The sequence below is a fragment of the Scardinius erythrophthalmus genome (genome assembly GCF_964197995.2).
Source record: "Scardinius erythrophthalmus genome assembly, chromosome: 14".
In the NCBI taxonomy this organism is placed as follows: domain Eukaryota; kingdom Metazoa; phylum Chordata; class Actinopteri; order Cypriniformes; family Leuciscidae; genus Scardinius; species Scardinius erythrophthalmus.
This window is the reverse complement of record NC_138234.1, coordinates 25,263,243-25,284,164: the sequence shown is the minus strand read 5'-3', so window position 1 is coordinate 25,284,164 and position 20,922 is coordinate 25,263,243. Positions and strand designations below refer to the sequence as shown.

Genomic DNA, 20,922 nt, shown 5'->3' with positions numbered 1-20,922 from the left:
GGGGTCAGAGGCTGCCGCAACACTGGCCTCGTTCCTGGTCTTCCTATCATGTTCCTCCTCCTCTTCCTGTCTCTCATTCGCCCCTTTTTTTGTCTCCTTTACACAATCATTTCTACTCCACTGCTAATGAATTCAGTCGTTATAACCAGCTCACCTCAAGCCGCTAATAAGCCGTTTGCGTGGAACACAGACTCATGCCTTCTACCTCAGTGGACAAAGCTGGGGGAAAATACGAAAGAGTCGCAAATCAAAATAATGAGGGAGACTGGCGTGAGCAGCCCCTCCCAGTTGTATCTGTCTATTTGTTTTTCTGTCACTTTTTAGACCCCCCCGTTTCACATTGTAAACAAAATTACGCTGTTATGCGGAAATTGGTTTGCTTTCTACATTTTTTTTTTTTTTTTGACAGAAATCGCAAACGATTCTGACATACTTGTACCGTTTCCCATTCTGAACTACCCTCACTTGGTTTCCTGTAATGGATCAATACGGTAATCAGTTTGAAGCACAAACCCTTAAGTATATTAACATTCTGCTTCATGAGGAATCACTGGGATTGCGAAACCGCTCGCAGAACCCACAAGTGTGAGTTGGCATAATATAATTGTCACTGTAATCTGCCTCGTCGTAAACAGAGGGTTGGCTTAATATTGTTCCCAATGGTAAACGAGAGTGAAATTACAGCGTTTAACCTGATTAAAGTCAACATCGTGCTGCGTTTCATGTCCGCCACATTGGATGTGCCAGCTAAGGGGAAGCAAGAATGGGGATGACACCGCCGGCTGCACTCGCTGCAGCTGTGTGATCCAAAAATACATCTAACGAAAGTCACAGGATGGCGACAGAGGCGCACACGTCCTCCCCTATATCAGCGCGGGGCATGAACATTTCTTTAATAACCCCCTCTGCTGTGTCACAGCGCGTTGCGGGGGCCCGACACCCTCCCGTTCGCGAGGGCCTTTGCCTGTCTCGCTTCTCATTGATACACTTGTTTCCTTTTATTTTCCACCCCCAGTCATCTTCAGCGCTACGAACCGATCGCAACTCTTCTACTCATTGACCAACCAACAGGAAACAAGGAAAAGCTGAAGGCTTGGGCTGGGGGATCATGCCGTTCTGCCATGCACTGCTGCTGTCTGGCCTCTATGTTAACATCAGCCATAGGATTCAATACGTTTGTTTTCTTCTGTTTATTTGCCTTGTTTGCTAAGGCAAGTGTCAGTTTTACTATAGCTCATACTTAAAGGATGTGAACAAACCCATCGCCCTTAGTATTAAACTTTGGAAGTGAATGATAGCTTAAAGCATGTGGCTTGAGGTGTGCTATTATGTCTGATATATAGATTTTCACCTGGTTGATGATAAAATGCTGGAAAAATCCCTTAGACTCGCATTAAGGGAGGGACCCGAGCCATATGTAGAGACTTGAGGGTGGGCTTTTTTACTTTGGACCACCCAGAAGACTACAGAAAATCTTAAAACGATGTACTTGTCTAGTTGCAAAGTTTATGCATGGTAGTAATACAATCAATAATAATAATAATAATATGTATGGATGTACAGGTAAAATATTTAATCTAATATTACCTAAATAATTGTTTTGATATATATGTAGTGATATATATATATCACTCACACACAAATATTTGTTCATAAATATACATGCACACATTATTGGACTGATATTTTTTTTTTATATTGCTGGTTGTGCCACTGTTGTTATTTGTGTTCCATTCAAGTCGTTTGGTTTTGAAGACACCAGTGTACCTAAAACACTAGACGATAATGTCACGTTTACCTTCATACAAGCATCTGCTGTGGTTTCTGCCGCCTTCATGTTTGCAGGCTTTCCTGACCCACAGAGTCTTGTTAATATTTAAACAGTCACTGACACACTGTCTTTTTCCTCTGTCCCTTCTCTCCACAGCAATTGAACCACCCCAATGTAATTAAATACCACGCGTCATTCATTGAAGAGAACGAGCTAAATATAGTACTGGAACTCGCAGACGCTGGGGACCTCTCACAAATGATAAAGGTAAGGACACATGCCGATTTGTCAGCAGTTTCTTTTTTTTCTTTTCCCTCAGAGTATTCCCACCACCCCGGCTGCTAGACGGCTGAAAGAAGGTAAAATGATCTGCACTACGACCACGTTTTTGGGATCCCTTTGGTTCTGTTACAGGAATCGAATTGTTTATTAGAATCATGTAGCTTCCGCACATTCGATACGCTCAGCCTTCCCGTTTCCTCCTGACAACCCCTGCAACTCACATCTACAACCTGATGCTCCACATTTAATGGTCTGCATGTAAAACCCTTCGCTGCCAAATCTCCACCCGCATAAATCATTCCCGGCGCAAACAAAGCGTTTGCAGAAGGATTGCGTCTGTAAATGAGGAACAGGACGGATTAGTATGAAGACGCCTTCGACATATGCATCATAACGCACGCTTGTGCAAATATCCTGACCGTCAGCTACTTCGGTCTGCTCCACTGCGCCGCTGGATTTCTCAGCCCTTCTGCTCAGCAGCGCTTTAATTAGTTTTATTTTTTTATTAAACAATGTCACTCCAAAGGTGTATAGCAGGGCTAATCCCCCCAGCATTGTACGGCCGAACATTGAGCCATATGTAAAACAGAGGGTCCAAATGCATAAATTTTACTTGTTTTTTATTCTTTTTGATTTTTTTTTTTCCATCTCAGCCCCCTCCTCAATGCTCTGTCCATCTCGGAATTCAAATGAAATCAAATGGCCCCTTCATTTGCATGCACTTACAGAATATTGCATGTGCCGTGTTTGCTTTTTAAAGGCACAGAGGGGGCTGCCGCTCTCCCTCATTGACATCAAACAGCCCTCTGATATGCAAATAGAAAGGCAGGGGAAGAATAGATCCACCGGCTTTGTTTGGATGTGGGCCAAGGTTTTCTGGGGCTCGAGCCCGCTCGCTCACCGCCGTTCTGATCATTTCTGTGAAGCGGTACAAGTGCGGACGAGGCTCAAAATAGGCGGAGTGAGCATTCGCACAATGAAGTAATATGTCGCGCTAAAATAACCTCTGTTTTGTTTCGTTAATCAATTCCCGACCCCTTTTAACTGCCTTGACAAGCAGGTTTACTTCATTGCCGGTGTCTCAATTATTGAGACTGCATGTGAAAAGGTCATAATTACCGAGCCATTTTGCCTAAGCAAGCTTCATTCTGTCTTAATTAATAGCATAAAGTCATATTGATTTCTGCTTTAAAGCAAGGTCATGCACTCGCAGACCTCATCCAGACTAAACCGACCACACTGGATGACACCGTACTAAAAGCTTTGAATCTTTTCAGAATTCTAAAGACATATCATTTGATGCTGTTTCACTCCGTTTTAGGAGGATTAATAGCTATTGGTTTTAGAAGTACTGTTCAGAATTGACGACGAGGCTTAAACTTTTCTTATTAAAACAAACGTTGCACTTTGAGGTGGAATTGGTAAAACCAATACCAAACACCCTTGAAATCTGCGTTTAAGAGATTAAATATTCAGTTTGATTTCAAAAAGTGCAGAGTTGGAGTCGGATTGATTTAGGGCTGCACGATTATGGCAAAAATCATTATTGTCGATTATTCTCTTGAAATTGTAATTGCGATTTATTCATTACGATTTCACTTTTTGCATTGAATGATGTTTTGAATATCTTTATACCATTGATTTAAGCAACTGCATGCCATATTTTTATATGGCCCAAGTCCACAGCGCTCCTATTCTCCATCTTCATTAGTTGATGATCTGTTTAACAGTCTTGTCTAATACGTTATTGGATAGAGCTGTTATACAAAGTAGACCGTATGTGAGAAAATATCAGCCTTTGCCATGTGGTTGATGCCCAATGTCGCTAGCTGAGCAGAAATACCATAATAATGTTTCGCTTGGTCCCTTCAAAGTGATGTTGGATTTTGTCCTTAGTGTAAATATTGAGAGCTCCATCTATCACTGTTTTGTATGTTCGAAGAGTTAGTTTGTGGAGTAAATATATAGGCTCTAATCTGTGTGTTTACACGGCTTTTTAAAATGGCGTGTGCTGGTGTTTCGCGTGTTTTCGACCAATCAGCGTACACTTAAGTGCTGGTTTCTCTGAAGTATTCGTGATTCGCCTCTCACAACGTAACATGCTCTTAACACACCTCTTAAGCACGCAGAATAATGTAAGTGGAATTTTGTTTTGTAATCGCGGCTTTGAACCATTATGTAATCATGGCATCCGTAATAGAAATTCGATTAATTGTGCAGCCCTAGATTGATTCTTTTGTAAAATCTTATTTTGTTACTTTTAAGCAGTCATTTAAAATCAACAGGGAATTACAACATTTTAAAACCCTTGCATTGGATATTGCATCCAATCTATGAGCAAATAGTTTGTTTGAGTTTGCACTTTTAAATGAATCGGTTGCCTCGCTTCACAAATTCATTAGAGTTGTTCTAAAAATATAAAACTCAAATTATCAGTGCTGAAACTAAAATGAATAGTTTCATATGGCTTTAGTGAATTTAACTACGCCATTGACACAATTTTCTGGGGATCCATGTTTTCACTTTTATATGGTAGGGGGCGCTATTACGCATCTACTAAAAGAGTACAGAATTTCCAGATCAAAACACAGGCAAAGAAGATGCAGACACAAGTGATAGAAGCATTGCTTATGCACATGTAAGCTAATGTGATCATCAAACATTAAACGGAACATAAATCAAAACGGCCTTACATTACCGAATAAAATGCCGAACCCATGAAGAAGTATAGGACTGTCCAAACTTTGGGGGTGTTGATGGACTCGATCTACTAAATCTATCTACTAAATCGACACAAAAACACGGTTTTCTCAGCTTTTTGTTTAAAATGTTGCTTTTTTTATGAAACTTACCCACATTCAAGTGTTGATAAAAATAGAATGCATGAAGCTAGAATAAAATGTTTTTTGTTTTTTTTTAAGTATAATTTAATTTATATTGCATGTTCAGTCCATGATTCATATGCAAATACGTATGATGACCGTATGCGGTGATGTATCTGTGACAGTAACGACATGGTTACAAAATGTTAAAGGCATTGTTACAAAAACTGTAGACATGTTACAAAACATTTTTATATAAAATAAATGCTGTTCTTTTGAACTTTCTACTAATCAAAGATATAATAATAATAATAAATGTTTCTTGACCATCAAAGCATCATATTAGAATGATTTCTGAAGGATCATGTGACACGGAAGACTGGAGTGATGATGCTGAAAATACAGCTTTGCCATCACAGAAATAAATAACATTTAAAAACAATATTAAAACAGAAAAAGTTATTTTAAATTGTAATATATTTCACGATATTACTGTTTTACTGTATTTTTGATCAAATAAATGCAGGCTTGGTGAGAGTAAAAGACTTTCAAAACCATTAAAAATTGAATGACCCCAAGCGTTTGAACTGTGCAGAAAGTTGAAGCTTGACAAAAGATGGGTGATAGATGGATAAATAACATATTTACCATTTATTTCAAAGTTAAATGAAAAAAGTGACATGCTCTTAAAGGGAAAATAGTGATGCTTCAAGAAATAGTCCTCTTAAAAGCTTATTCCATAAACTATCACTGTCTCTTTAAGGTAGTGCTGGACTACAGCAAACTCGTCTTGAGCATCCTTAGTTAAACATACTAAATGGACTAATTAATATTCAGTATCGACCGATAAAATCAGAAATATCAGCAAACAAATGTTCAAAATATATTGTGCATCCATAATGTAAAGATTATGCTGACATTATCTAGTTGTCCTCTGTCAGATTCATTGAGATGTTTTTCAGTGCTTGTATGCCGTAATCATCCTAAGCATGTGTGCATCTTGAAAGTCTCCCCAAATGTTTGTTTCCCCATGAGCCTCCTGCTGTACTCACAAACTTCAGATGTTTTCCATTGCCGTTACTTCAAATGAAAAGGGAAGGAAAGTTTATTGAGGGGTTTCAATCTAGAGCCTGCATCAGATTATAGGCAAACCTAGAGCCCTTCACATCCATGGTCACTGCTTTAAACCATGCTGAGCTTTTGGAACATTTTCATCTTAAGACCTCTTAATATCCTTAAAAACTGTATGTTCCAAATAGTCATTTGAGCTGTTTGAGTAAAATGTTGATGTTCTGGGTTAACGAAGATTGCATGCGTCTATGAAAAGTCTGTGCCGTCAACATATTTATTTATTTATTTATTTGTTTATTGCCTGCAGCATTTCAAGAAACAAAGACGGCTGATTCCCGAGAAGACAGTATGGAAGTACTTTGTTCAGCTGTGTAGTGCACTGGAGCACATGCACTCCCGCCGCGTCATGCACAGAGGTACACACAAATCCAGTGACATGAACACAAAGAAACAGACTTTTTAAGGGCACATATTCTACATTTCTGTGACATTTTATTTCATTCTGTACTTTTTTTTTTTGTTTGTGTCATAATTTTAAGACTAAATTAAATATCACTTACCAAAAAGGTGATTTTTTTTCTATTATTAAAAGTGTAGCCATGTATGAAGCACACAAATTTGACTAACCAACTTGAACCCACTGCGAAATATGCATAGGAAAATCTTTGAGATCTCATGCAAAATTCTTGATTGCGTGGATTCCTATTAAAAATACTTTTTGATTTTTTTTTTTTTTTTTTTTGCCCACAAAAATTTGATGAACAGTGGTAAATGTGACCCCACCTTTAGAGTTAAAATAACTGCTTCTGTACCTTTAAGAACTATCTATGTAAATGAATGCGTTATAATTGGCTGACTGCCACAAACTCACACTGATGTTAATCAGGAAGGACTGATTTGATAAAGTTGCGAAAAACTTGATAGATTTTGATATGTAAATATGTTAATGCTCTTGTGGAGGATCAAAATTATTTTGACTAGTCGATGGGTTGTGTGAATAACTAGTTGACTTATCAAATTAAAGTCTGCATAAAACGGATGTTGCGATACTCTTGCCTTCCCTATTATGACGTATATCCAAGTGAAATAGCTTTTCAAACAAGAAAAACTGTAGGACGGGACTTAATTTTGTCCATCGGGAATTGAGTAGATGGCTGGATGCTATTGTTATGATCTTGTGAGTGACCGGTTTCATTGTTACTTTAAGGAACTCTCTTTAATTAGACATATTTTAGGTTCATCTGACCCCAGTCGTACAGATTTCTTAAGGTTGAATTCCCATGAGATGCATCCTTGTGTTGTTAGACACAGCTAGACAGAGTGACACTGTTAAAACTACAGAAAACTACAGAAAATACATGTAAACTACTAATCAAATGTTCAGTTGTTGGATGACTAGTGGAACATAATGATGTATCACTAATTGGGACATCATTGACACCACACTACATCATCCTCGTGTTTTATTGCATATTATGAAGAAAAAACTTCTCATCTGCTTCTCATCAGCTCTGAGACGAGACTCTAAGGTCTTTGCTATTCACAAGCTTGACCAGACACACTGCCGAGCGCATTGCATCATCTTTTTGCCATTTGAAAACAAGCAAGATGACGCAACTGTCCATAGCGACCTGAGACTGTCTTCCCCAGTTCCCATGTATTTATGCAACACTTGTCGAAGTATTGTAACATACGAGACTCGTGTGAGTGTATGTTTTCGATAAAGGTTACAGCAGGCCATGGGTTTACATTCAGATCCTTTCCCTTGTTGATTGTAAACTCCTGCGGTGGGATTTTTCACAGCGCTGGCAGTCAGTTCAGATCTTGTTCTTCTTAAGCACCTGGCCTATATGTATATGTTACTGTTGGAAAAGTTCATGTCCAGAGGTGTCTGACATCAAACACGAGCACATGCTTCCTGCACCGTCATGTCCCGGCTGGTCTCTTTGAAAGTCATTTGAGCCAAGGTGATGCGTAATACCTTGCTAATGGTAACCTTTCCGTTAACCTTTCTTAAATGTTTCCTAACATTTATGTAGGCCGTTTTTGTTTGCTTTATGGATCTGAATGAAATGTTTCTTCTGTCCGACTGGTGTGATTCTGTTTAACATTAACAGGATCAACAGGTTCCAAGTTTTCATACTTGTAGTTTAGGACTCATAAATAAGGAGTTGGTGGAAAAAGTGCCGTGTTGCCACTGAAAGTTTTATTATTATTGATCATCCATTTTTATGCCTTGAAAACCTAAATGTTTGCTTATCTGTAATGTTCTACTTTGTCGTTGCACATTGATTTGCTGATTTGAAGAGATGATGTTATCTAGCTGTGAGATTATTGAAACCGTTAGAATGTAATCCAATTTTTTTTATTGATTTACTTTAAATTTGTATCACTTCTAGCTTGTTGCAAATTCTGGAGAAAAAAAAGAAATTGAATTGAACAAAAAATGGAAGAGAAAAAGAAAAATATATATTAGTAATGTATTTTATATATATATATTTTTTTAAATACAAGTAATTGTATAATATATAATATTTATATATTATTGGTCAATGGACCCAGGGTCATTGTTATATTATTATATATTATATTTATATAATATAAAAATAACAGTACAAATATAATTGTTTCTTGAAAATATGGAAATACATTGCAAAAAAAATTAAAAATAAGAAGTATTAAGAAAAAAAATCCCTCATTTGAGGCCATTAAAAATGTGGCAGGTCACATAAGATCAGATCTACTCACACGACTGGACCAGCAGGAAAACATAATTGAGTCTTGTCATTTGAGCCAAATAGGGGTGTAACGGTACACAAAACTGACGGGTCGGTACGTACCTCGGTTTCGACTTCATGGTACAGCACAGCAGGGGGGAGCATACTAAACATTAAAATTGTTTCTTTAATTTTAATTATATTAAATTAACAATAACAATTAACATAATAATTGTTTCTTCCAGTCAGAGTACATTGCTGCCAGCTCAATTAACCTTCATTTTACCATATTTATATCTGCCTACCCCTTCAAAAAAAGTGCAGAATTTTTCTATAAGGCCATGTATTTTAATGATGGTCAGTCACTAAAACTCACATTTACTCCCTCCACAGACATTAAACCCGCTAATGTCTTCATCACAGCCACTGGGGTGGTGAAACTGGGAGATCTGGGCTTGGGACGCTTCTTCAGTTCAAAAACAACCGCAGCTCATTCTCTAGGTAAGTGCTCCTCCCTACAACCACCTTGTCTGTTTCATTATGTCCTTTGTGGAAAATGGAAAAATGAGGATTGAATGCATCGGAAAGGACCTTTAATTACTCAGTAGGGCCCGGATGTGTTTCATTAGGGCTGGCTGCGAGCAGAACCATGTGTCTTATAAAAAAGTGCCTTTCCGACGGCCCCTGGGGCCAGTTGAGAGCAAAGCGTGCCAGTGGCTGTATCCATTTCATTGAGCAGTTTGGCCTTTCCTCTTGCCTTGACCCCACGTCCGCGCTCCACACATATGATGTCTGGATGAGTACAGGATCTTCAGTCCCTAACGATGCTAGGCTAGGGCACCCTATGGTGAGACAGCAACTTTTGGCGAAGTTACCCGAGGAGGTGCAGTTTTAACACGCCGTATATTTGAGATGACCTGTTGTTTAAAATCTCATTTCAAGAGTATACAAATTTGTTAACAGCTTGTCTTCTGCTTTATAGACAGTGGTATTGCTAAAAAAGACTTTTTTTTCACCCTCAAAGTCAAGAGTTTTTGCTACAATGTAGCATAAAATATCTTAAATCATTTTCTCGTCTAATCCACTTTGATTCACTTGGCTTTAGGAGACACTGAGAGTCAATTATTTATTGATTGATTTTAATGACACTGTTAAATAGGGGTGTAACGGTACACAAAACTAATGGTTCGGTACGTATCTCGGTTTTGACGGTTCGGTTCAGTACAGCAGGGCAGAGAAAACTAAACATAAAATTGCTTTTTTTATATATATTAAACAGTGGTTTACTGAACAAACTCTGTCTTAAAATGAATTCAGGGAGCCCTTACTTGCACATTACTATAATATTAAAGGTTAACAACAGGGCCCAAACTATTAGCTTAAATTCAGTTGCTATTTATTTTCATTTTTTTATAATAATCAACACTCAAATAATGAATTGTATGCAAACATGTAGACTGCACATAAGGCAGTTCCTGCATTAACTTCTAAATTTAATTATATGTTTTTACTCCAATTTGTTGTTGAAATATAATAATTTACACACTGGCTGTCATTTTCATGACAGATATTTTAAACATACATTAAATAATCAAGACATCACTAACAGGTTAAGTAAAATATAATTAATACAGGCTAATATAGTACATATATTCAGTGAAAGAGAAAAAAACAACAAGCTGTGGATACTGAATGACTTGCCTGAGGTAAATGTAATGCTAAGTGGGATATTGTTTACAAGCTGTTTTTCCACCGTTGATACACTGAGCGATTACAATACGATATAATACATTTCAGTAAGTTGTATGTACTGTTTCTTTCAACATACCTTCAGATGTTCATTCATGTTTATTAGGAAGAGATGATCGCGTTCACTCTGCGGATTAAACGGAGGTGCCTATACAGTGATCTGTCACACCACGCTAAAGAGCGTCAAAACGGCATTTATTGTTTGAATTTCGTGATAAAATGGGCATCATTTGAAAAATACACTTTGTTTCTTATATAGAAGGTAACAAAACGCGGAGCTTATTGAGATTATTGGTGGTTAAAGGTGGTGGTTAGGCTATAACGAAATTTGCGGGACAAATATGTGTACCGTTACACCCCTAATGACTATTTAAGCAAATGTCAAGGAAGAAAAATGAGTTTTGTGACATAAGTGAGGTCAACCTCAACTATGGGCTAGGGATGGGCTGGGCAGAAGGGGGCGGGGTGTGTTCGGTACGCCACGCGAGTATCGCGATACGTACCGTGGGTTGGTGTATCGCGTTTTTTCGGTTTGGTTTGAATATCGTTACACCCCTACTGTTAAATATAATCTTTAAAAAATATCTCAAAATAAATTTATATTTTTTCATACTGTACATTTATAATGCTGTAATGCTTAAATTCATTTGTAACACTTAAACCCAAACCATATCTAGGGATCCAAATATCATAGAGACGCTTTAGCATTATGCTAGTAAGTTTTGGTCGGTCATGTCAAACTCATATTTTATTTATAAAATGTACTTAGAATTAATATTATCATAATTTTTATCTAATTAAGCTAATTGGACTTCTATTTCTGCATTTACAATTATTAGACTATTGCTGACAGGTTACAGTAAACAACACAATTAGCACACCAGAATAGATTTAATTATTGTCTTGTATTCACAAACTACGATATGAAACAGAATATAAATGGCATATAAATGTAATATGTATAGGTAAACTATGCATCTGTGTGTAGGAGTATAAAATAATGTTTTATGTCAACGTGATGATGTATGAGAAGTAACCTCCAAGTTCGCAGCATGTCTTGCATTGCATACTTTCAGAATTCACCTTTACTGAAAACAACACTGTGAGTCAGGAAACGCATGCATCTGAAAACCTGAACTCACAGCGCCCTCTACAGGATTCTTCTCTTCCTCATCTCAGAATGAGCTACAATCTCGGCGAGGGCTTAATCAGGGCTGTCCTTAATCATGTCTTAATGGCGCCTGCGTCACCTGGGAACCGACCACATCATCCATTCGCACCTGCTCCTGGGGCCGGTGCCACACCATATCATTTACAGACTGCCATGTTAGGGATCCCTAACAAGGCTTTTTTAGGCCCCCGACATGATTTATAACCGTTAATGCATTGGTGTATCATACCACCGCAGTTGCACTTGTCTTTTGTAGAGTTATCTACCTAGCTACTTCCCTACCTACTTATTTATTTATCCGAGCGCCTGAAATTCTTCTCTCGGGATGTTTTAGTATTGACAGTATGAATGTACAAACGAGCATAAAGACACCCAGGTAGATACAGTGTGCGTGTGTGTGTGTGTGTGTGTGTGTGTGTGTGTGTGTGTGTGTGTGTGTGTGTGTGTGTGTGTGTGTGTGTGCGCGAGAAAGAGAGAGACTCCTGCGGTTCTGTCACCTGTCCCGTAGGCTCAGGCTCTCCATACGAAGGCTGAAGGTTGAACCGTAGCAGGGTATGAAATTCATGAGTGTCTACATGGCAGGTTAAATTCACCCATGGGCAAAGAGACCTTCGATCTGTGTGTCCCTCAGGGGCGAGCAGACCAAAGCTTCCCGTTCTCTCTCGCTCCTCGCAATATCGCTCCACCTCTCCCCCTCTTTCGCTTCTCTCCCTGCATGGGGGCGGTTTAGGGTGGAGGGTGCAGGGTTGCTTCGGTACGGTTTGGGGGTTGACAGTTCAGCCTGTAATGAGACAAACCACCACGGTAGAACTCTGGGATGCACATTGAATGGAGGTCCGGGAAGTGCCGTTCCACGGCTGTCAATTCTTCTCTTAAGAAGCCGATCCCTAGCCTTTTAACTCCGTCTCCGAGTGACTCTGCAGCCCACAGATACAAACAAAGCGGAAGACTGAAAGAAAGGAAGATAGCTCATCTTTACTTTTCCTGCCAGAGGCTTCCTAGCCTTTAAATTAAGCAGGGTAATGAGCTGAAAGGGAGGCTTTTAAAGAGGAAATCGGAACAAAAGAAAGTCGGGGAGAGTGATAAGAATATAATGGATAATTAAAGTAAGGAAAAGCAAGCTAATCCTGAACGCAGAGAGCATGTGAATTACATGCTAGCGTCTCATCCGAGGGTTTTGAGGTGATGGGGTGATATGTTCTGACTCACAGGTCTGAGGAGTTAACGGGACCGAGCGGATTTTTCTGTTAATCCCTCACTTCGCACCGTTTACACTTCCTTTTTTTTGTAATTAAGCATGTTTGTGGATTCCTGTGTAATTAACGTACCGTTGAGAGTCTGTGGTAATCTCTTCTCTCTCTGTTTTGCCGTACAAAAAAGGATCTTGGCCCATTTTTCAAAGAATGCATTGTAATGTCATAATTCATAATAATGGGAATGAATCCCAACGCAACTTACGATTTATTTGCATGACTAAGTAATGCACTCATAATTTGACGTGTTGTCGGAGTAGTTGCTCTGTAGCTCTTGGCTATTATAAAACTATTAGCTCGAAAGATCCTTTTCTAGTCTCTAATGATGGATGTCGATGCACTCCTTTGAAACAGCACAAATTTGATGACCATTTTTGCTAGTTACGCTTGTGATGAAGAGGCCAGTTTCTATGTTGTGTTTCAAGGTCATACTTTTTTTTGACACCTCCAACATTTTTTAAAGTAGTTTAATAGGGGAAACTTTTCAAATAGACCAATCGTAAGTTCATTCTTGCTAAAAGTGTCAACACAAGTTGATTTTTTTCAAAATATTGGTCTGTTTTTTTTGGAATCCCAAGCAACCCAGTATAGCAACACTGGCTCGACCAATAGCATGCGTTTGGGGGCGGACCTATCTGTTTGTTTGACCAGTGGCAGATGAGTGGAGTGTTTGGAAACCGGTTTCAAAACATTTGTTATCTTTCTTTTTTTTTGCAATTCTATTTTTCTAAATTCACTTCAGCTTCACAGATATATTTTGGAATACACAACACAATATATTTCTACCATATTGGTTATCGAACAATATTAGAGGTTTGTTGGATTTTTCTTCTTTAATTGTACATGCTCATTTTGCCTATTTTTACACTTTGATTAGCTTGATATCATCTTGGTAACATTTTATTTTAATCCTTTAAATACATGAGTCATCCCTAGGTATAATCGCAAATTTATGACAATTGAAATAACAATATTGACCAATCAGATCCCACCGATGCCATTTGGAATTTCTCATAGGCCAACTCTCACCATCTGTTTGACTTTCCTCTACTTTTATAAAAGAAAATGCTTTTAACGTAGGTCTGTTTGACACTGATTGCATCATGAGGCGAAACAGTAGGAGGGAAGGGCCACATTTTCACTTGTGTTTTTCTCAGCAAGTGTTTCAACCTCAGCCCCGCTACCCGCCCAAACATTCTGACGTTGTTCGGTGTCGAGACGTTTTGCTTTGGCTCTTGTTCTCGCCACCTGAGACTTCTTAGCGCTTTGTCACATCTGAGCTGTTTGTGCCAAGGCTAAACTTTCGTAAACTGCGAGCATTTGTCAGAATGTTTTTTTTTACTCTATTCTTTTTTTTTCTTATTTACCCCTCCCCCCCTTTCTATCATCAATCTTTCACGGTGGATGGCTGGTTGGCCACAGTCACTGAGCAGTAAAGAGCTTGTCACGGCTTCAGGGAGTACAGCGCAGGGAGTTTGACTGGCCTCTTGGGTCCCGCTCTTCTGCCTGATGGCTATTAGTCACTGCCAATTACCCACAATTCTTTGCAGGGCCACAGACTAAGCGACCTGACGCTCTGCTCAGTCTCACGTCTGTCACGGTGCAATTCGCAATGCCTTCCAACATGTTCGACATCATGGCACGTAATTTGTGTTTACCTCTGGCAGGTTTCCCAAACATTTCCACTGTCTGCCATTGGTTGAGCAAACTGATAGTTCCACCCCCTACTCACTCTATTGGTAATATATAAAAAATAAAAAACACAAATGACCAAGACCAATATTTAAATGGCAAGATCAAACCAGTATGCGTTGGTGGTTAGCCGTCATGCATGAGCCCCACGCTACAGTGTGAAATCATCAGAAAGGTCCACGATTTTCCTGTGTCAGTCCTGGTAAAACCATCGAAGACGGTTTTGGTGCAGTGGCTTTTTGGAGTTTATCGAATTTCAAAGACAATCCAGTGTACAGGAGTGGAGAAAGAAAAAAAAACATGAGTGAATTGATTAAAGTTTCATTTGGCCATGTTGAATGGCTTCTGTTGTAAATCATTGAGGTTATTTTATAATGAGAGGTGAATGAAACATTTTAAATCTGCTCGAATGTAAGCTGAGATTTCCATTCCCCAAAACACACTTGCAATCTGAAAGCAGTCCCCCCAGATCTCTAAACCACCTACATACGTTCATGAACATTTACAGCACTTGGCTCCATCTGTAAAAGTTGTTCTACTTCTAATATGAACATCAAACTTCTACTGTTCCCAAATTATACAGGTTTTGTTCATGTTAATGTTTTATTTCATTGCCATTCAGAACTGTAAGTGTTGATTTACTGCTCAAGAAACGTTTCTTACTATTATCAATGTTAAACAAACAGTTGTGCTGCTTAATTTTTTTAATTTCATAAATTTTTTCATGTTTTTTTTCGTAACATTATAAATCTCATTTCCAAATAAAAGTGTTAATTTCTTTCAAAATTGACCCGCCAGTAGTGTACAAACTGTTAAAATGTGTTTTCCTCCACACTGTACACACGCATCGCTGAGTTTGTTGTTAGTAACCTTTCTTTAGTCATCTAAAACTCCTCAGTCTTAAACCTTTGTCAATGAAGCATCCATGGATGAACTCCTCGCATAGCAAACCAGACAGCCTAACTCTCTCTCTCTCTCTCTCTCTCTCTCTCTCTGTCTGTCTCTATCTGTCTTTTTTTCTGTTCCAGTGGGCACCCCATATTACATGTCTCCCGAGCGAATACACGAAAACGGATATAACTTCAAATCTGACATCTGGTCGCTAGGCTGCCTGCTCTATGAGGTAAGGTATAGAAACCCATCCCATCACTCCCCCTTCCTCCGTTTATACTTCCCGGCCCTCCCTAACTCTCCCTTTCTCTTCTCAAGCTTCTGCCAGCACCGTTCGTCTCCTTTTGTGAGACGCAATCCTACACCTCGCGGTCTGTCATGAAAATAACAATATGGTTTTGTACTCTGAGGTAACTGGCCTCTGCGTAGGATACCTGGAGTATGTTCCCAAGCTGATGAGGAAATTTGAATGACATTTACATGTGTTTTAAATAACATGCAGTGCTCTTGCTATGAAATGATACTGCCTGCTTTGATTATGCTTTAATAGCATACGCTTCTCGAAGACACAGCGGACCAGGATCCATTAGACTCGGAGCAGCAGTTTTCTCTTCAGCACTTAGTCTAAATTGATGATGAAGATGAAGTTGCAAGGGGGTCAGCAGTGTGTTTGGACCTTAAAAAGACACTTCACCCAAAAATAAAAGTTCTGTCATTATTAACTCGCCCTCATTTTGTCCCAAATCCGTATAGCATTCTTTTTCTGAAAAACATGAAGGGTACATTTTTTGAAGAACATCCTTGCCTTTCTTATCAATATTCTCAACAACATAAAAGTATAATTCAAGTCATCCATTTCATCTATTCTAAGGCTTCTTAAGTCATATGATAAACTTAAATTTAAGTTATTCGTTAATAATCTTTGTCTCCAGTCAGGTTTAGCAATGATTTGATCAATGATTCACAGAAGTTGAGAACCAAATCAGCCTATTTATGAATGAATCATTCATGTATTTTGTGAATTGGACCAATGGATTTATAAAAAAAAAAGATTTGACTCACAAGAATGATTCATTTGTGAATTAGACATCACTACTTCTTGCTTTCATAAATTAACCAAGAAGAGCTACAATGGTTATTAAGATTTACAGTGTATCACTACAGATTTTGGTCTGTTCAGAAGATTTGGAATTGTGTGAACCATTTCCATGATACTTTAATGTGCTTTTTTGTCATTTTGAATCTTTAAAGGCTTAGTTCACCCAAAAATGAGAATTTTGTCAGTAATTACTCACCCTCATGTTGTTCCAAACCCGTAAGACTTTCGTTCATATTTGGAACACAAATTAAGATATTTTTTGATGAAATCTGAGAGCTGGATCAGTCCTCCATAGGCTTCTATGTTACTGAAACTTGCTGGCCCAGAAAAGTTTGTAAAGACAATGTTTAAAATAGTCAAAGTGACTACAGTGGCTCAACCATAAGTTTATCAAGCGATGAGAATACTTTGTGCGAAAAAAACAAACAAAAATAACGACTTTATTCAACTATTCATTTTCTTCTAAGTGGGCCTCTGAGTGAGTTGACGTAGTGTAACAGCGCAGCGCTTCTGGGTTGTACGTCAGAACGTATAGGCTCACTATTGACCGACGCTGGTCATGTGTGTGATACTTTGATTTAGATTACAATTCATTTAAATAAACAATTAATTGATTATTTTTTAAATGCTTTGATATCAGTGGTTCTCAAACGTTTTGATGAGACAATATTCCAAGGCCCTCATGTCTAGGTTGATGTATACCTCTGGTACTTAATAAAAGTAATAAAAATATATAAACTATAAAATATATAAAACTATTTTATAGGATTCTTAAATTAGTTGTCCTGTAATGTATCTTAGGCAAACTATTTCAGACTGTAACTGGTTTCATTATTTCAAAAAAAGCGGCCTGTATATTCTTCAGAAATTCTCCTTTTGTGCTCAATGAAAGAAAGTATGTCTTTGAAATGACTTGAAGGCGAGGAAATAAGAAATAATTAACATTTTCAGGGGAACTATTCTTTTAAACATCAGATCTTGCGAAATTCCGATCCCTGTTCAAAAGTGGGCATTTTTTGTTTTTTTTTGGCTCTGGTTTCATTGTAACCAGGTGACTGGGGCCACCTGGAATGGATAGCAGCAATCCATAAATGACACAATGCTCGATCCCGTGGGATGCACTGGCTACCGAAAACTGGTGTATAAACACGCAAGCAGGCGCAAACTCACACTCGCACAGTGTGGAAATAGATGCATTGTTAGTCCGGTACCCGTTCTATCCCTTCAATCCCCTGAGTGTGTTTTTTCTCCACTTCGTCTTTTTGCCTCTTTTTTGGGGGGGTGGGGGTTGGGGGAGCTAACCAGTAGCTACACCTCCCAAAGTGCCTGGGGCTGAAAAACAACCATCTGAGTTCACCGCTGCTTGGAGACAGTGTTTCTTGGCACTAATTAGTCTCCCATAATGCACCAGGCCCATCAGTGTGATCAGTCCGTCCTGCTTCGCAGTGGCCATGGGTCAGCCAAGTGCAGGGAGAAGGCAAACGGGTTACAGTTGTGATCTCTTAAGCTTCTGTTAAAGCCAGGTCCAGGCTCAGCCTCGAACAGATCGGGGCTGTTGCCCCACGGTATACGAAGACTTTCATCTTGTCCCACTTCCAGCAGTTCACGTGACCTGGAGGGGGCGGAGAGCTGGGAGGTGATGAATTGACATCTGTTTGAGTGACAGATCTGATGATCGGCAAACCCGTCGGCAGTTGCTGTGATGTTACTTTAAAGCAGTTTTTTTTAGAACAATGACTTTGGAGTCGTTATCATGAAGTTTTCATTTGATCATCTTTTTACTATTTACTAATTGGAGAAAAATGTAATTTACTTTTATATCTTCTTCAATTGTATATATTGCATTTTATATACATTGCATTTTAATAATAAAAAAGAACAATTTAAGAAATATTTTATAATCAAATTACATTTCATTTTCTACTGATTTAAAAAATAATCATTTTTAAATTTCTTACAACATTTCAATTTTTGTAATTGATTATTCAAATTTTTTAGTTGAATCGCAACATTTTACAACCTGAACTTAGTAAGCTATGAAGCAGGCTTTTTTGTGATGTCAGGATAGCTGTATCTGTTTTTTTGTTTTTGTTTTTTGGCTTTAATTTTTGCCTTTACGTACAGCAAGGAGACTTTCGGAACATTTTAATAATTTATGAAACTAGTGTTTTCTGAGTCAGTGTCAGCTGCAAAAGTTGATGATGCTGACTCGTCATCTCTGCAGCTTAATGGTTTAACACAGTAACATTTCATAAGGTTGTTTTCGATTTGAATAGTTCATTTTAAAGTAGAAATTTCAAGCTTTCGATAGACATATTTGTTATGTCTGTGAGGCAAGTATACGCTAAGTTTCGGTTCATTTTTGTGACTTACTCCAGAAAGCAGTTCCCGGAGTCTGAGACGGCAGAAAGCGCATCTGTTTTTCTTTATTTTTCAACACTGCAACTTCTGTTGTTATTGTGAGTTTGCTCAAATAAAAGTAGACTCTACAGTTTGGAATTTGAAATATTACTCTTATCTATATGATCAGAAATTATGGAGCATTTTAAGTTCTTTTTGCGGTTTATTAGGAAAAAATGCAAGTGATCTCCGCACCCTTGGATATGCACCAAATAATGCCTTTATCTAGGTTAATATTAGAGTGAGCTGCCATGTAAAGTCACTAACATTAGGCTACTACTTGCATGTTTCAAATAATAAGCCATATTTGAGGTTGATGAATGATAGGCGAACATTTGGATTTCCTGCCCGACATACCACATGGACCAGCCTTGTTTACGATCTGTCCGTTATGGACTGCGTGACTTTGCCACTTCCTGTGGAGTTTTTTTTTTTTCTGCAGCTAACTGACTAATTACAAATTTGTTTGACTAAGTCTCTTCTTGTCGACTAATGTTTAGTGGACTATTAGGGGGCAAGCCTGGTAGTTTTTGAATAATTTCATAAAGATGGGACAAAAAGATATTGCATCATATCATTGACTCAGGTACTCTACATATAGGCCCATATATTGTGTGTCCAGTTTTATAATTTATTTTGGTGTGTGTGTGTGTAAACATTGTCTTAGTAGACAATTGAAAGCTATCTGCTGTGTTCCATTGCAGTGCTGAACTGCTGAATTGTTAATTTGCAGACTTGTGCCATCTTCCATTGATCCTCATTGATCTATTTTGTGTGAAAGGCCTATATGTGTGCATGTAATTCCTTTATTCTGAGAGCATGAATCTTTTAGTCGATCTGTTATGGAGGATTCAAGGGGGGTGAGGGGTGGTGGAAGCCGTTGAGGTTGCGAGACCTCGATTGAAAATCATCAATATCTGTGCATTGTATTCCTCCATATGCATCTGCTATTCTGTTTGATGCCGACGCACTTGGTTGGAGCTCATTTGGTCAGCTGATGTTGCTTGCCGGCCATCCTGTGATGAATAGGTGGGGTTCAGGACGAGGCCAGAGTTGGGGTTGACTCCCAAATGGCCTTCACGGCAGACGGGACACGTTCTCCCCATGGCGCATCAGTCAATAGCACTGCACTGTACACCACGGTCCATCTGCATTATTGACAGCTCTGCAATATGGAGAAAATGTGTGGTTTTGTGGTAGGTGGAAGAATTGAGGGTCATTTGATCTGTTTGGGTGTTAGTTGGGTAATATTTTGGCTATTCAAAAAAGTAGCCAATAAAGGTTTTTAGTGGACTGGACGCTAGCTACTATTAAACTTTATACCAAGTTTTTGCAGTCCTTCTCTTCAATTACTTCCTGAATAGGTCAACAGTTAGCTGGCTCTGTTGCCGATAAGAACGGATATTTTGTATTTTTGGCATCATGTTTTGCAATTAATAACATTTACAATACAAATATATACATATGCAAACAGGAAACGCAGCTAGTTAAACTTTATTGTAACTGGTTAAAGACAGGTTATTAAAGCTGCTGTCCGTAACTTTTTAATAAACAGAACTGCATGCGTCTTGCAGAAGAACATTGTAGCCGGAGCTACTTCTCTCTGTTTATGTCTATGACGGGTCATGCAGATACTGTGCTGCTCCGCAGCGGTGCCGACTCGAACCAGTCTTAAATAGTCTGAATATAAACACTTATTATAGGTGGACCGTAGTGATTCAGAATAAAACAAAAACTCGGTTTGGAAAATGGATTCATGATGTACTCGCTTATATAATTTTTTTAAATTTTGAATACAAAAAAGTTACGGACTGCAGCTTTAAGCTAAGATAACATTTTGCTACAGTTTGGTGGAAATTCTTGAATGAATCAACAAGTAAACAAATTGTTCTCTTTCACTTAAGTATTTAATATTTATGGATATTTTTAATTAGCTTTAATCTTAAAAATGTTCAGTTTTCTCTTTCATTTTAGTTTTAGTTTCACTTTTTCTGGCGTCCCTTT

The 20,922-nt window shown here is 38.4% G+C and overlaps 1 protein-coding gene across 1 annotated transcript in view; it reads left to right on the top strand.

Annotated features, from left to right (window-relative positions):
* The window catches only part of nek7 (NIMA-related kinase 7), a 64,223-nt gene that overhangs the window by 31,180 nt on the left and 12,121 nt on the right, over positions 1–20,922 (top strand). Inside the window, exons 5-8 of the mRNA XM_081384516.1 lie at positions 1,928–2,038; positions 6,254–6,362; positions 9,057–9,164; positions 15,557–15,651. Coding sequence (XP_081240642.1) covers positions 1,928–2,038; positions 6,254–6,362; positions 9,057–9,164; positions 15,557–15,651 — 423 coding nt within the window. The remainder of the gene's footprint in view (positions 1–1,927; positions 2,039–6,253; positions 6,363–9,056; positions 9,165–15,556; positions 15,652–20,922) is intronic.